The sequence below is a fragment of the Crinia signifera genome, chromosome 4 (assembly GCF_055691185.1).
Source record: "Crinia signifera chromosome 4, ASM5569118v1, whole genome shotgun sequence".
Classification (NCBI taxonomy): Eukaryota; Metazoa; Chordata; class Amphibia; order Anura; family Myobatrachidae; genus Crinia; species Crinia signifera.
Window position 1 is genome coordinate 167,988,520 of NC_139220.1, and position 18,665 is coordinate 168,007,184.

General features: G+C 40.8%; 1 protein-coding gene across 1 annotated transcript in view; it reads right to left on the minus strand.

The window, feature by feature from the left end:
- The window catches only part of CPNE8 (copine 8), a 315,213-nt gene that overhangs the window by 148,658 nt on the left and 147,890 nt on the right, over positions 1-18,665 (minus strand). The window contains exons 5-6 of the mRNA XM_083182933.1: positions 11,978-12,017; positions 3,145-3,221 (exon numbers count right to left, since the gene is read on the minus strand). Of these exons, the coding sequence (XP_083039059.1) occupies positions 3,145-3,221; positions 11,978-12,017 (117 nt within the window). The remainder of the gene's footprint in view (positions 1-3,144; positions 3,222-11,977; positions 12,018-18,665) is intronic.

The window sequence follows — 18,665 nt, forward strand, 5'->3', positions numbered from 1 at the left end:
TTTTTATTAAAGATTTTTCTAATCAATTAGAAGTGCCATTGTCATTAGCGGAATCTCTAGTAAAAGTAGTTCTGGTAAAATATAGACATCTTATCTATAAACAACACATGGGTCACATGCACTAAGCTCAAGAAGTGATAATGTGGACCATGATAAACAACTAGCCAATCAGCTCCTAACTAGCATGTTTAAAAAATTATTGGAGCTGATTGGTTGGATGTTCATCACTCTCACTTAGTGGGGCCGCACATTGCTATCACCCGCCGGGTAAACACTGTGCGAATTTATCTAACCTTCTAGGCGATTTTGAGTAGATACCATGTGAACTGCACAAACAAAATCACTTAGAAGGTTAGCCTGCCAAATTCGCCCTTGTGTACACCACTTTATTAGTGCTTCTGGCCCTATAAGCTGCAAGATATTGAATGCTCCTAATAACTGCATAGAACACCTCCTGGCATGGTGCACAAAATCACAAAGTCATTATTTATACATGAACTGCAAGTGTACAACACTTGGAAAAATGATTCCAGTGAGGATGAAATAGGTACAATGCTACTTTTTGTGTTTATAGGCATTAGCGGTGGTCAAGCAGAATAAAAAAAGTACCTATTTAGCTTAAAAGATTTTTTTGTACCCTATGTTAGCATCATTAAGTAAAAATGTAAATTGGTTTACATGAACTCAATGACTTGAAGAAATTGCCATTTAATTGAATACACCTTAAAATGCCATTCGACCATTAATCCTGTGTGTTTTCTATTAGCGGTAGAGGAAGCCCATTAAAAAAAGATGTACAGGTATGCCGTATATCACTTACTGGAGTTAACCAGCAAAATGAATTAGTGAAATACCCTGAAAGGAGTGGTAAGGAAACTTGATAAACCAGGACTACCCTTTTGCAGAAGTGATGAACAGATGGATGGAACCTAGTGGATATTCTGATACTTTTCTTTACACTTTTGGGGCAGATGTTGGATTTATATGGTGTGTCATAGGAGACTGATTCTATTCACAGTTTATGGAGGGGTAAGCAAAATTACCTTTCTGTAACTGTCGATTGGTATACCAGCAGTTGGCATATACACACACACACACACACACACACACACACATATATATGGATTGAAACCAACAGCGGCACTCAAAGGGGATTTTTCATCAACGTGTGTATTAGTAGAAAAGCAAACCAACGTTTCAGGGTCTTTATCACCCCTTTGTCAAGGTACAAGTGCAAGTGCAGAGAGGACTCCTATCTCCCACAGGTATAGCCAGCAGAGTCTGGACGCCTGTGTCCTCTAGAGGGGACACAGGCTCAATATCATTGTCTACCATCGATGAAAAAGTTTCTATCTTTTTATATAAACACCATCCAAGGGTCTCCTACCAAGGAATAAATCACATTTGTAGGATTACCAACACGGACCGCACAGGACCTCTCTCATGATAATAGGAAATCCTATATCAACTAGAAGATTATACCTGTTATTCCCCTGATGAAGTATTTTTAAAGACGAAATGTGTTGGAGCGTTTCTCCGAGTTATGACTGTCTATTGAAGGATCAAATAAAGCAATCGCTTGGATGAAATTTTCGTCATTATTTTAATATTGTTGGTTTCATAAGGACTGTACACTGACAGATTGGCACCCCACCACTATTGGGGATAAGATTGTGGGATTTGTTCCCTTGGCCTTTGGGAAACATTGTGGTTGGGCAGCCTATTTACTTAATTGTTCATATATTTCTGAATATAGCGCGTGGAGGAATATTGGGATTTGATATATATATATATATATATATATATACACACACACAGACACAGACACAGAGACAGAGAGAGAGAGACAGAGAGAGAGAGACAGAGAGAGAGAGAGAGAGAGAGAGAGAGAGAGAGAGAGAGAGCAGACTCTTGTATCGCACCCCGGGATTTAAAGTAATTATGTGGGGGCTGCCTTACTCACAAGATCCCCTGTTGGATGGGGGATAAGGGGACATATAGAATACAATTGTGCTGTAGGTTGGGGCCCCTATTGTTGATCTTCACAATTAGATCAATTAAGCCTTAGGCTAATTCGCTTTAGCATACAGTAAAATGTCCATGTAATGTCAAATGTTTATTAAAAAGTCCACACAATGGTGACAATTGATCCACATCTTTATGGTTATCATTGACACATTTCAGATACTTGATAACAGCAGAAGAATATACCCCTCTTTGTCAAGATGCACCTTGCCATGTTGCCTGTTTAAAAACACCTTTACACAGCTACAAGACTGGTGAGTGACTCCGCTGTTTTCAAGTATTTATCTATATGGACTTTTACTAGCCATATGCTTTGGACTGTCACCCCAGCTATTACGGTTTGTCAGATGAGAGTGTCAGCTATATGGACTATATACACACACAGCTGGTCCACATACATCTATCTCCCATGTGATATAATTGAGTTGTACATTAATGCATCTGTAAAAAGAGAGCTGGCTAGCAAAGGAGGTAGGGCACAGTACCCTACAGCAGCACACTGCTTCTAAAGAAGCTGCCACAGGCATCTGGAGTAAGTGCTCGTCCTGGGGGTGGGCGAGGGGGAATGGAGGATGGCACCATTGGGGCAACAGAATAAAAAAAAGTGTTACTGTTTGTTTGACAAACAATTATATACAGAACTGGAAAGTAATATGAATAAATTATTTTCAAACGGTATTCGGATGATAGGTCGACAGTAAATAGATCAACCCCATCAGGTCGGCATGCATTAGGTTGAAAGGAATTAAAGGTTGACATGTAAAGATCGACAGTGCTTAAGGAAGAAAGAGACAAGAGGTCGATAGGTTAAAATGGTTGATACAAGTTTTAAATTTTTTCTGAACATTACCATCCATGTAAACTACGATTGGGAATAGTAAGAAGTGCTAAGCTCAGCAGGAGCAAAGCGAGGCACCTTGTTTAAAGTATGGCGAGTAGACATGGTACACTCATTGGGGTTACACGTGGCTTAAAATGGTAAATTGCACGTCACACCAATAAAAAAAATGCCATGTCAACCTTTTGACTGTGCCAACCTTTTTGTGTTATCTAGTTTCAGAATAAGTGCACATTAACAGAGAAAGAGGACAGATGCATATATAGAAGTTAAATACTTACGTTACAGACTTCTCAAGACGACTTCCTTGAGATCCAACTATTTCACCCAAAGTACAAAACATCTGACCAAGAAAATCCTGTGGGGAATATACGAAAAAAGCATATATTGAAATGCAGAACACCTTTTGTCTTATCCAATTGGCTAGCAACATGTTTTAAACAGAGCAACATATAATTGAATTAGCCTAATAAATATGGTAAAGGAAGTCTGCTGGACAGTACCTCACACAGCAGCTACATCTCCTCATGTGGAGGCTGATTCAGTGCAGTTTGCCAGATGCCACTCACCTCCTATACTACAGAGCAGTAAATGCATGGGCAGGCTAACAGCACTCCAGAGATTTTAAAAATGATATATTTTTTTTAATTATGGGCAATTTGGATATAGACTATATAGTAACTACTGTACAAGTATCCTTGCAGCACTACAAGTCCCAGCACGAACGGTCAGTAATCATGTCATGCTGGGACTTGTAGTGCAAGGATAACTTTAATTACTACCTACTATATTATAGCAGAGAGTAATTACAGTTATCCTAGCACTACAAGTCGCACCATGACATGATCACTGACTGGTCATGCTGGGACTTGTGGTGCTGCAAGGATAACTGTGTAATTACAATATGTGATAGGTTGTTTATTTATTTTTATTTATTTTTGGTGGGGGAGGGGTGGGATGCACCAAATTACTGCCTTAGTCCAGACACCAGAAATCCTAGTTTCAGCCCTGTGTAAAGCACACGGAAAGTGGACTGTGGAGCAGTGGAAACATGTTGTGTGGAATGAATAATCATGATTCTCTGTTTGGCAGGTACAGTAGATGGGTGAGTCTGGGTTTGGTGGATGCTGGGAGAACGTTACCTGCCTGGATGCATTTTGCCAACTGTGAGGTTTGGTGGAGGAGGGATAACGATATGGGGCTGTTTTTCAAGGTTCAGGCTAGGCCCCTTCTCTTCAGTGAAGGGCAATTTTAAGGCCTCCACATATCAAGGCATTTTTAACAATGCTATGCTTCCAACTTTGTAGCAACAGTTTGGGGAAGGTCCTTTTCTAAAAAAAAAAAAATCATCTGGGTCAGTCCCAGAGGATATGGAACAAGCCTTGGGTGTTATTCTAGTTCACTCTTTCTGACAAAATCCTTCTTAGATGGACAAAACCATGTGCACTGCAGGGGGGGCAGATGTAAAATGTGCAGAGATAATTAGATTTGGGTGGGTTTTACTTCAAAGTGAGATCTATATTGCAGTGTAAAAATAAAGCAGCCAGTATTTTCCCTGCACAGAAACAAAATAACTCACCCAAATCTAATTCTCTCTGCACATTTTACATCTGCCCCCCTGCAGTGCACATGGTTTTGTCCATCTAAGAAGGAATTTGTCAGAAAGAATGAACTAGAATAAGGCCCTTGTCACAAATGGCCAGAAGACTCCTTGATACTCCAAATCTGATGTTGAAGAAGCCTTGGGGGAAGATCTCACTTCCTAAATATGAAAGCCTACTGTCCCCCAAACCAAAAAGACAGAAAAAACAAAGGAAACAAAAACCAGGGGTGAGATTTAATAGGATGAGAGATTCAGAAAGTGAGAGATTTGGTGAGAAATCTCCAGTTTTTTTAAAGCGGCAATCATTTACGCTGCAAAACCAGTTTGATTTTGAAGTGTAAATGATTGCTGCTTTAAAAAAACTGGAGATTTCTCACCAAATCTCTCACTTTCTGAAAATCTCATCCTATTAAATCTCACCCCAGGGATCTTTAAATGCGTGGGATGCCTCAATTGCCCATTTCTCCAGTTGGGAAAGAGTTTTAATAACCCAAGGGACCACAAGGCCTAGGTTCAGACTGGACTGCACCAGCAAATATGTCATATGCATTGTGATCTGCCCCTGCAAACTACTATATGTAGACAAGACCAGCAGGATGCTCAAAGAGCGTTTCGGTCAGCATTGTTCCTCTATTAAAAAACATTTGGGCACCACGACCTCAGCAACAGATTTGACCAACCTTCCGGTAGCACGCCATTTCCAAGAGAAAGGACATATAGTCAACCAACTGAAGTGCTACATCATTAACCACATTCCACCATCAAGACGAGGTGATGACCATGAAAGGATCTTACTACAACTGGAACTTCAGTGGATCAATCATCTTAACTGCTTGTCCCCTCTTCGACTAAATGAGGACTTTAAGATGGGTTGTTACCTATAAATCATTCTTATATACTCTCAAGGCTCACGGACAGCACCTGAGTGTGCTCTTTTATGGAGCACGGCCGGATGTACCTGCCTTGAGATATAACGCAACGGGATGCAGTCAAAATCCCGACGGTCAAAATCCCGAATGGGTCAAAATACCGACAAGGACAAAATCCCGACATGGACAAAATCCCGACATTTAAAATCCCGACAGGGTCAAAATCCCAACATATAGAATGTACAAGTGTCTACATGCCTATCGGTCGACAGGTGCGAGGTCGACATGGGTTTTTTCACTGTTTTTTGAACCGACAGGTATTTCATGCCCTACCATCCACTACGGCGTGGTGGGAGAATAAAATAGTGTGCCGAGCGCAGCGAGGCACCGTGTCCGAAGCATTGCGAGCGATGCGAGGGGCTGCGGTTCACTTGCAACTGTGTCCATGTCGACTGTGTCAACATTCGGGTAAAAAAAACTGTAAAAAAAACCATGTCAACCTCGCACCTGTCGACCGAAAGGCATGTACACTGTTTCACCTGTACATTCTATATGTCGAGATTTTGACCCTGTCGGGATTTTAAATATCGGAATTTTGAATCTGTCGGGATTTTAAATGTCGGTATTTTGTCCATGTCGGTATTTTGACCCACTCGGGATTTTGAACCTGTCGGGATTTCGACCGTCGAGATTTCATACCGAATCCAACTCAACAATAGTATAATCTAATCTATCTATAATCAAAAGTCATTCTTAGACATGCCATGACTGTAGATGAGGTGAGATTTAGTCTCAAGGCTCAGGTACAAACCCTGAGTGTGCTCTTATATGGGGAGCATGGCCGAATGTACCTGCCTTGAGATATAACTCATATTATCAATGTATGACAAGCCATGACACGTTGGATACCCTGCCCTGGGTTAATGAGTCGAGCCTGGTTTTTGTCTGGAGGGCCCGGACACACTAGACATTGTTATATGCCCCACTTTGGGCCATAATGTTAGTATGTCAGATTGTAATTGTATTTTATATCATGTACCTCCTCACATGCAAAAATGGGCGCATTAAATTATAAAGCAATTACATTAAGTGTTGGGTTGCTTACCTCACACTACTATACCAGTGGACCACTGATGAATAACCCATTAAAGCAGTGTTTAAACAGCACGTTTACCAAGGAGAGACACCTTTGGAGCAGCAAGGTACCTGATCTCTACTATCAGGAACCAGCCACCACATTGGTTATGGTGGTTGCTCACCCCATAGTTCCATATATATATCACATACCGCCTTCCCTGTACCATTAGTGGCTTAAGCTGTACAATGCTAGCCATATCTCTTGATGTGGCTGCACTACCATTCTCACAAGTCATTTGTAACACCAGACGCAACCTCATCATCTCTCACAGGCATGTCCGACAATGTTTATTTGTCCCCATACAGTTGTTTAGCAGGCCGCAACCTGCAAACACAGCAGTAGCACACGCTGTAATACACCGGCCAGAGGGATTGGCGCCCACCTCAGTGCATTTAACCCACTTACTGTGACTGCATACCAATACTGATGAAAACAAGCACTGACTGGTTGAAACAGCTGTCGGGTCGGCTGTCAACTATGTTTTACTAACATGCTTGTATTGTAAATACAATTTTTTCTTTACCTATAGATCATGTGCATTTTGCTCCTTCTGCTGCTCCGTGGATTGTGTAAGTGTGATCCTGCAATTTCTATGTATGGACCCTGCACTGGCTACATCTATATAAGTAAGTGCCTGCTGTCTTCTCTCTCTCTGTTATATATATATATATATATATATATATATGTATACACACACACACATATATACATATACTTGGGAAGGCTGGGCACAACCACCGAATGATAGGTTCTCGTCGGGTGCCCTCACCCAGAGGGTATGCAGACGTTCTTGTAATGACGCGGCACTCCAGACAGTTTCCAACTTGTAGTAAATTTATATTGAAGCATCTCAGCAACGTTTCAATACGACAGTATTATCATCAGGCTCGATGATGATAATCAGGGAGCCTGATGATAATACTGTCGTATTGAAACGTTGCTGAGATGCTTCAATAAAAATTTACTACAAGTTGGAAACTGTCTGGAGTGCCGCGTCATTACAAGAGCGTCTATATATATATATATATATATATATATATATATATATATATATATATATATATAAATATATATATATAAAAAGGGGTTGGTGAGCAGCACTCCCACTAGTATAGAAGAACTTGCCCCGGTGCCCTCCCGATTAGGGATTTGTGGTCCCACAGGATAGTACGGTTTGAAGGCGGCACCCGGAGTCTCATACATACGAATGATACTGCAGAGAAGTGTGATCAAACATTTTCGATGTTTATTGCCATAAACATCGAAAACGTCTCTGCAGTATCATTCGTATGTATGAGACTCCGGGTGCCGCCTTCAAACCGTAATATATATATATATATATATATATATATATATATATATATATATATATACATACACACATATACACAGAGTCAGGTCCATAAATATTGGGACATCAAAACATTTCTCATATTTTGGGCTCCGTACACCACCACAATGGATTTGAAATGAATCAAACAATATGTTCTTTAACTGCAAATTTTCAGCTTTAATTTGAGGGTATTTACATCCAACTCAGGTGAACGGTGTAGGAATTACAACGGTTTCTATTTGTGCCTCACACTTTTTAAGGGACCAAAAGTAATGGGACAAACTAAACAATGCTAAATCACTTTCACTTTTTAATACTTTTTTGCAAATCCTATGCAGTCATTTACAGCCTGAAGTCTGGGTCACAAATACATCACCAGATGCCAAGTTTCATCCCTGGTGATGCTCTGCCAGGCCTCTACTGCAAATGTCTTCAGTTCCTGCTCGTTTTTGGGGCATTTTGCCTTCAGTTTTGTCTTCATCAAGTGAAATGCATTCTCAACTGGATTCAATTCAGGTGATTGACTTGGCCATTGCGTAACATTCCACTTATTTTCCTAAAAAAATCGTTGGTTGCTTTTGCAGGATGCTTTGGGTCATTGTCCATCTGAACTGTGAAGCCCCGTCCAATGAGTTTGAAAGCATTTGACTGAATATGAGCAGATAATATTGCCAGAAAAACTTCAGAATTCGATCTGCTGCTTGTGCCAGCAGGCACATTATCAATAAATATAAAGGAACTAGTTCCATTGGCAGCCATACATCCCCACGCCATGTCAGTACCGCCACCATGCTTCACTAATGGGGTGCTATGTTTTGGATCATGAGCAGTTCCTTTCCTTCTCCATACTCTTCTCTTCCCATCACTCTGGTACAAGTTGATCTTTGTGTCATCTGGCCATAGAGTGTTGTTACAGAACCGTAAAGGATTTTTTAGATGTTGTTTGGCAAACTCTAATCTGGTCTCCCTGTTTTTGAGGCTCACCAATGGTTTACATCTTGTGGTGAACCCTCTATATTTACTCTTGTGAAATTGTCTCTTGATTGATGACTTTGACACATATACACCTACCTCCTGGAGAGTGTTCTTCATCAACTGTTTTAAAGGGGTTTGTACTTCACCAGGAAGGTAAATCTTCTGTCATCCACTACATGGTGGATTTTCCATGCTCTCCTGTGTGCTCTTTATTTTTAAGAATGTTCTAAACAGTTGATTTGGCCACAACTAAAGTTTTTGCTATCTCTCTGATGGGTTTGTTTTGATTTTTCAGCCTAATGATGTCTTGTGTCACTGATAGTGACAGCTCTTTGGATCTCATATTGAGAATCGACAGCAACAGATTGCAAATGCAAAAGTCAGACCATGAATCAATTTAACCTGCTTAATTGATTATGAAAAAATGAGGGAATAGCACACACCTGTTAATGAAATAGCTTTGAGTGGATTGTCCCATTACTTTGGTCCCTTAAAAAGTGGGAAGCATATATAGAAACCATAGTAATTCCTACACCGTTCACCTGATTTGAATGTAAATACAGCTCAATGGGGTTGAGATCTGGTAACTGCGCTGGCCACTGCATTATAGACGGAATACCTGCTGCCTGCTTCTTCCCTAAATAGTTTTTTGCATAATTTGGAGGTGTGCTTTGGGTCATTGTCCTGTTGGAGGAGGAAATTGACTCTATACACCTGTGCAGATATTCCTTTAAAAACCAGATGTTTGCAGCTAGTATAATCATTTACCACATTTACAATGTATAGAGAGTGTAGTTCTGTTTCTGTATAGAGTGTATTTGTTACCTTCATTAAAAAAACAAACAGTGCTTTTCTTTAAAAAATAAGGACATTTCTAAGTGACCCCAAACTTTTGAACAGTAGTGTACAGTATATAGATGTGTTTATCATATGGAAAAATATTGATTCTAAATTATCTAATTTGATTGATGGCCATAATACAACCAATAGCACAGTCAAATTTACAGTGTGAATGGACAAAAAAAAATTTACTTTTTGGATTTCCAAATCTCTTGGGATGATACAAAGCTAATAACATCAGTTAATTAAAAAGAGGCAGATCATAATACCTTATTACAGTTGTCACCCTAATCATTTAAAACAATGCCATATTCCCAGATCGTAGGAATTAAATAAAAATGGGCAGTAGTGATATTAACCTAGTGAATGAAATATAATGTTGGCTCTTTAATAACCAACATCTCTGTGAAGAGAGGCCAGTTGTATTTTTTCTGCTGATTCTAAGTTATGATTGAGTGGAGTATACCTTCAAGAATGCCTCTAAATAGTGAAAAGATGCCCTTTTTAATTGGAATATATCAAAGCTGTGACAATTTCTGTGGTAAAAAATGCGCAAAACAGGCAAACACATGTAACCAATGACACTGAGGGAATAACATTACATTGCATGCATGCCACTTTATTTTTATCCCTCCAAATGCTTACAAACACTTTACAATGGTATTTATAGAACAAGCTCTCCTCAGTAGGGAACAACATTACGGTTTTGTTCTCCAACTGAAATTCACACTTTACAGACTGCTGTATTTAGGGGTTATGGTATATTAGGTCTACAGTGTATAGGTCAACAGTCCAAAGGTCCACCACTATTTGTCGACAGTCAGAAGGTCGACATGGACAAATGGTTGACATACATTGGGTCAACACAATCAAAAAGGTTTGCATTTTGGAAAGGGTCAGCTGAGTTTTTCATTGTTTTTGGTGTCTATGATAGAGTAGACATAGGTCGCCATGGACACTGTATAAGTATACCGCGTCTCCTAACATGGGTCGCTGCGCTCACCATGCTTTGGGGACACTATTATAATCTAACTTTTTATCCACATGGATGGTAAAGTATGAACACGTCGTTTTTTTTTTTCATGAGAAGCCCATGTTGACATTTTTTCATGTCAAGCTTCTGACTGTTGACTAATAGTGGTCAACTAAGACACTGTAGACCCATAGGCGTGCGCAGCACATTTTATTGGGCATGTCTAACACTGCATTTGGGTCTATCTAACACCGCCAATCAGGCGTGCATTAACTACAATATAAAACGTCTCTCAGCCACACCATTATATCCTAAATATTTCAGTTTTAATCTTCTAATTACTCTGTGTAACAGTATGTGCAAATAAAGTCAAAATCATATCTGTATGACACAGATATGTTGTGATATGACAAAGGTGTAATACAATTAATAATGCAAAACACATAATTGATTGATGGGCGCTTATTTTAATGGAATACAGGTCTAAAAAGCAAAAGTCTTTGGTAAAAGGTATTGCTGGTATTACTAGCAGCAATAAGTGTGGGGTGGGGGCACAGCATTAGGGGGTGCATGTGCACCCTTAACACTCAATGGGCGGTATTCAATGAGCCTGATTCGCCAGGTTTTTATGGCGAATTTGTGCTGTTTGGCGAATTTCTGTCAAAAACGGTGAATCACCCTATTCAATGACCACATGGCGAATACATTTCTAGGTTTTTTTCACCATGATTCACCGAGTAGCAATCGCTATCTTTTTATGGTGAAGTGGAATGTGAACTTTTAAAATAAAGTGTTTTGTTTTTTACATTTGGTGTCAAAAAATCAGGAATTTTATTCTGAGGAGGGGCATGCTATTTTTATTCATGAGCCGCTCATTACATATTCATATATTCACTGCACGATCATTTTGATCGTGTGTAGTGAATATACGTGAGCCTGCTGGCACCGCCGGGGGGGCAGCCTGTGCTGCCTGGCACCCGGGGAGCACACCTAAGCCCCCACAAAGGTCTGGGCTAGGCAGAGAGACTACCATCTCTCTGCCTGGCTCCGTCCTGAGGCTCCCTGCGGCAATCGCCGCAGGAGCTCATATTCGCCTGTCAGGGGCAGCGAGCCCCTGACACGTTGAATACCGGAGCCCGCTGGCTCCGGAACGTGGCGAATGTGCAGCGAATCCTAAAAAGGATTCGCTGCACCTCGCAGGTATTCACATTGAATACCGCCCAGTGTGCGCACGCCTATGTGTAGACCTAATGACTGGATACCGTATTTATCCATTACAATACATTGTCAGGGTGGTGCTAGTTATTATACCAACAATGCTGGCTATTTAAATTAAATTTACACAATAGAATGCATAAGATGGACAATGGAATAATAACTTACATGCTTTGCTAAATTGGGACTTTTTGAGTCAACATCATACCTAAAAATAAAAGAAAGAAAATGTATTTGAATATACAAACTACAGTATCAGATTATTTGCAGATGGCATCTATAATGAGTAATAGGTAGCTTACAATGATTTTATTTTAATTTAAGCCTAAAAAAGGATAAAATTAAACTAATTTTAGAAACCTGTAAAAATACTAAATCTAGTGGTATATTTATAATGGGTGCAATGTGCCCGATGCACACGGGCCACTGATTCCCAGGGGTGCCCAAAACACACACACACTACAACCATTTTTTAATACTTACCTTCCAGGGTACCGCCTCGCCATTTTTCCAGAAGTCTGCGCATATGCAATAGAGTATAAGTGCTCTAATGCTCAAACTCTATTGCGCTGGATACCCTAGCACTGCGGCCAGCACAGAGGAGGGGGATTGAACGAAGGAGGCGGCGCACAGGCCTTCTATTCACTTAAACACTGCTGATTAAATCCACATTGCTAGAACATGTACAATTATATGACATACTTTTGTTGTAGTTTATTTTCCGGTTAAGGATGACCTGACTCACTGATCTCCAGTTAACAATATTTTCTCCACCATATTACATGCTCTTTCCCACACTGGCTTCCTCCGGACACATAGTGGGGGAACCTTGAGATGTCATGAAGCTGGGATATAACATAGCACATCATGTGCTGATTTACAACTAGTTAGGCTTTTTATTATTATTTTCTCAACAAACAAGTTAAATTAATTTGCACTTTCTATATTTGTTAAAGTAATTTGATTGCATGATATTTTAGGGTAGCCAAGTTATTTACATAGTGTAAAGATTCAGTTGAAACCATTTTTGTACTTAAAATTTAAAAACGGTTATGCATATATCATTATCTAATATATCGGTTTGCTTCTTGGCCTTTCGCCAACTGTATTATGTATCAAAACATTCAATTTAAAATACATTTATTATTGTTTTATGATCATGTCCATTAGTCAAGTGAAAAAAAAAAAAATAATAGAATATATTTTTGACCATTTAGATTTCTTCAGATGATGTCAAGTACATTGGCTCTTTTTAAATATCTCAGTACAATCAGCTAATAAAGTGGATAACACCCCACATGGGGCAAGTACAGTTTTTGTTAATGTAAATTTTTATACATGTAGAAAAAAAAAAAAAAAAAATATATATTTATATATATATATATATATATATATATATATATATATATATATATATATATATATAGATAGACAATGTCCGGCGGCACTCAGGAACTTGAAAGAAGGACACAGCCACAGGCGCTCTTAAGAGCGCCTGTGGCTGTGTCCTTCTTTCAAGTTCCTGAGTGCCACCGGACATTGTCTATTTGTGGGGACCGAGTGCTCCTAATTGTGGAAGGCAACAGGACCAGGATTATATGTATAGCGAGTGCCATTATCTATTTGGACTATATACTGTATATATATATTAGACACGGCAGCTCGGCACAGCCTCTTGATGCATAAATGACTGGGTGCCCGCACCTAGAAACATGTATATATACCCAGCGATGGTGCGGCACTCCAATAATACTTGATTCAGACTGGTAAAACCATCATTTTATTATAGCATAGCAATGTTTCAAAGCTACAACGGCTTTGTCATCAGGCTAATCATATTTATCTATTAGCCTGATGACAAAGCCTTTGTAGCTTTGAAACGTTGCTATACTATAATAAAATGATGGTCTTACCAGCCTGAATCAAATGGAATGGTGTGGCACTCCTGTCAATTTGTCACCTGCCATGGTGCCTTCATTTTTGGAATACATGGTGTGGTTCCCTTCCGGGTGCAAAAGAACCAGGCGGCACTCCAAAGAACTTCAAATGGAAACCATTAATAAATCCATCATTGGTGACATTTCAAGGCTAAATGCCTTTTCATCAGGTTGGTTTATAAAGGTATATAAGATTGGGGAAAGGGGACTGGGGTGGAGAACCCGTGCACAAGTAGCACTTACTCAATATAGTGTATAAGATGTATCAAGTTATTTCTGTTAAAATAGTGTTGAATCCACAATAAAGGTGAAATATTGATTGGTACAATTAAGGAAGGAATATCACATTTGTGGAGGTGCTCCCCTGAGAGTAAAGAGTCATAGAATTAATGAAAGGAAGAAAAAAGTACTCTCCTTTGTTTGGGGGCACGTTTTGAGAAAAAAAGATTTCTTCGATTTATGTAATGGTTACAATATTTAAAACATAACTTTTATTATTTATCTATAAAAAACTTGTTTTTTGACAAACTGACAAACAACACAAAAACAATTAAATGTGGAGTGCATCTAGGAAAAAACTCTAATGAGTGCATCCAGCATTGGGTAGCTGATAGTAGTTAGAGATGCACCCCGCTACCACCTCAAATCGGAGATAATGAGTACTGTATAAATTTAGCCCGTAAAATAGGATTTTAATACCTACCAGTAAATCCTTTTCTGGGAGTTCTTATGGGATACAGTGAAGTCGTTCAGAACGATGGGGGAAAGAGGGTTTCCGTAGGAGACAGGCACATATAAACTTTTATACAGGGTGTACTGGCTTCTCCCCTCCCATCTAGCCAGTTAATAGAAAACTGTGCCGAAGGAGAAGAACAATATGAGAGGAATATGTGTAATATTTAATGTGGTGAGATTCATCCAGCACACCCAAACATAACTTTCAACATACAGATACCCTTGTAACGACCACAAAACACGTGGAAGTTTCAGGGCCTTATTAATATGTCAACTATTGACAACATTTGTAACACTTTGTGTCCCAACTGGGACAACTTTATAACAAATGTCACCTAAGTGACAACAACACTCATGAACAGCTGGGTTACATGATGTAAACGATAAGGTTATTCTGGTAACCTCCACCCTTGCTAACCATCAAGGAACCAGGGTAATGAAAGGACCCAGTAGTGGTCCACAGCTCACCAGAGTGAGTAAGGCAGAACTCCGCACAGAGGCGGGCGCCCTGTATCCCATAAGAACTCAGAGAAAAGGATTTACCGGTAGGTATAAAAATCCTATTTTCTCTTACATTCTTATGGGATACAGGGAAGTCGTTCATAACGATGGGGATATACCAAAGACATCAGAACGGGCGGGATTGTGCGGAGAATGCCGCAGCACCGCTTGTCCAAACTGAGTATCTTCAGTGGCCAAAGCATCAAATTTGTAAAACTTGACAAAAGTGTGTTGGCCTGACAATGTAGCGGCTCTACATAATTGTAAGGCCGACACTCCTCGGGCAGCCGCCCAGGAAGTCCCCACTGAACGAGTTGAGTGGGCTTTCACCCCAGCAGGCATAGGAAGCTTTGCCACCACATAAGCCTGTTTTATGGTTGCACAGATCCAGCGTGCAATAGACTGCTTGGATGCAGAGTGCCCGATCTTTTGGGCATCATATAAGACAAAAAGTCCTTCAGTCTTACGAATTCTTGCCGTTCTCCGGATATACACACGGAGAACCCGAACCACATCCAAAGCTGTCGGTACCTCAGACTGAGGGCCACTAGCAGGAACCACAATTGGTTGGTTCACGTGGAATGCTGACACCACCTTGGGAAGAAAACGCGGATTAGTGCGTAATTCTGCCCTGTCTTCATAGAAGATCAAATAAGGGCTCTTGCAGGTTAACGCCCCCAGCTCAGAGACCCGCCTAGCCGAGGCTAAGGCTAATAAGACCACTGTCTTCCATGTAAGATATTTTTTTTTTGGGTACTTATGTAGTATCTGGGCTGCCGATTTTTTGATTGTATGCCTTAAGTTAAGGCATACAATCAGATGCGATGCGATGCGATATCGCATCGCATCGCATCCGATATCGCATCCGATATCGGATGCGATGACCCGATTTTTCCATAGGAATCAATGTTAAAATGATTCCTATGGAAAAATGGGTCCTTTTCATACCCCTACTATCCAAGTGGGCATGGAGTTGGATATAAACCTGTGGCGAGCGTAGCGAGCCACCGAGCCCGAAGCGTGGCGAGCGAAGCGAGCCCCGCGAGGGGACGGTATTCGTCCCCTCGCGGGGCTCGCTTCGCTCGCCACGCTTCGGGCTCGGTGGCTCGCTACGCTCGCCACAGGTTTATATCCAACTCCATGCCCACTTGGATAGTAGGGGTATGAAAAGGACCCATTTTTCCCATTGAATTCCATGTTAAAATGGACTCAGTCCATTTTAACATTGATTCCTATGGAAAAATCGGGTCATCGCATCGCATCGCATCGCATCGAATCGCATGGTCGCATGCGATGCGATGCGATCTCCCGATCCGACCCGATTTAGAAATCGGCAGCCCAGATACTACATAAGTACCTTTTTTTGTGCAATCAATTTTTATTGAAGAAAGTCACAATACATCAATGATACAAATCAATGTAATGCACAGTCAAAGAAGAAAATAATAAAGACAATCACAGGAATTATGTGCAGTATTCGTATATCTGAATATGATGAGGGTACATTTATAAAACAGAGCATTGACATAATGCAACTAATCGTCGTTTAAGAGAAAAATAGAAAGTACATTCTTTGAGAGAAGGTGGAGTAGTATAGTGAAAGTGTAGTAAAGAAGAGAGAAGTGGAAGGGAAAAGGAGGGTGGGGAGGTAGGGCGGGGGGAGGCAAGGGTTGTGCCCAGGGATCACTACATCTCACCGAACTGGCCTGGCGTAATATAATGAGAGTAATCTGCGGATTCTTTATATGTGAGCCAACCTAACCACGTAGCAGTGAAAGTCTGAGGAGATTTTTTCAGAAATAAAGTCAGATCCTCCATGGACATGTATAGATCTATCCTGCGAAACCAAAGCGCAATGGGAGGGGCCAAGTTGGTTCTCCAATGGCAGGGTATGACCGCCCTAGCTGTGTTTATCAGGTGAGTTCTTAAATCGGGAAATGGGCGTATCCATAAGATTAAGCAACCAGAATTCCGGGCTGAAGGGGAGAGAGGAGTTAGTAATTTTTTCTGAGATATTATGGATCTGACTCCAGTATTCTTGAATAACTGGGCAAGACCACCATATGTGTAAGGGATTGCCCGGATGCTGATTGCATCTCCAGCAGAGATCCGGTATAGTGTTATTCATTTTGTGTAGTGTGGATGGGCATCTATACCAACGCGATAATATCTTATACTGGGTTTCTAGTGTTTGGATAGATGAGGAGGATGCAAAAACATATTTAAATATTTGATTCCACTGGTCCCCCGACAGGTCCCGACCAAGCTCTTTGTGCCAAGCTACTGTGTATGCAGGCATTGGATCTGGGAGGTTACTCAGGCATATTTGATAAAATTTGGAAATCAAGTGTTTTGGAGACTCCTGAGAGAGCAATAACAACTCGAAGGGAGTCGGTTCCCAGCTATGAGTTCGTTTAGGAAGGGAGGAGATTTAATGTCTAATTTGGAGATAGAACCAGAAGAGACCCGTCGGGACACCAGCGTCCTTATGTAAGTCCTCAAAGGAACGTAAACCAGATCTATCTACCAACTGACCCAGGTATGATATGTCCAATGAGAAGCGACTAGGGAGATTCCGTAAATTGAATCCCGGGGGGAATACAGGGTTATTAATTAGAGGAGTAAGAAGTGACGTACCCGGGTTAAAATAGTGGAGACGTCTGTACCTGCTCCAACACAAGAGTGTTGGGGTCAGAGTTGGATGTCGTACCAGAGGGATCCCCCGAAGCCAAGGGATGAACCGGGGGGATACTCCTACTGAGTGACCTTCGATAGCAGGCCACTGTTTGTATTGTACAGGCCTAGACATCTCCACAATCCTGGTTATGAGTACAGAATGGTAGTAACTAAGGAAGTGAGGGAGTTGTAAACCTCCCCTATCTCGACTTTGGACAAGGACTCTTTGAGAGCTTCTAGGTCTGCGATTCAAATTTGCTCACTATGCTTTGTAATTCTTTGAAGAAAGAAGAGGGTATTGTAATTGTGAGGGCTTGAAATAAAAATAGTATTTTGGGGAGGGCATTCATTTTTATCGTGTTAATTCTGCCCAACCAGGATAATTTAAGTACGGACCATTTTGAAACCACGGCTTTTAAGCTAGCGAGTAGAGGCACAAAATTAAGCTGGAAGAGATTTGAATTATCCCTGGACAGCAAGACCCCTAAATATTTGATGCATGTTGGGTGCCATTAAAAAGGAAAGGCCCTTTCAAGACCTTCAACTATTTTATCTGGGGCAGATATATTTAGGGCTACAGATTTGGTAAAGTTGATTTTGAAGTTAGATAGGAGAGCAAATTTCTCGAATTCTAACATCAAAGACGGCAGGGAAATAGTAGGGCTCGAGATGGTTGCCAATAGGTCATCTGCATATAGGGCCAATTTATGTTCATTTCTGCCGACCTGGACACCTTTGATGTTTTCGTTCATTCGTATCGCACATGCCAGGGCCTCCATGCACATTACAAAGATTAGGGGTGATAAGGGACAGCCCTGGCGGGTGCCATTCTGAATCCTAACTGAGTCCGATAGGGCTCCATTGACCCGGATTCAGGCTGAAGGGGTACTATATAAGGCCAGTATACGGTGGAGACACTTCAGGCCTAACCCTATGTGTTCGAGAAGAGTCTCCATGAAGGTCCAGTCTATCCTGTCAAAAGCCTTCTCTGCATCAGTGGACAGGAG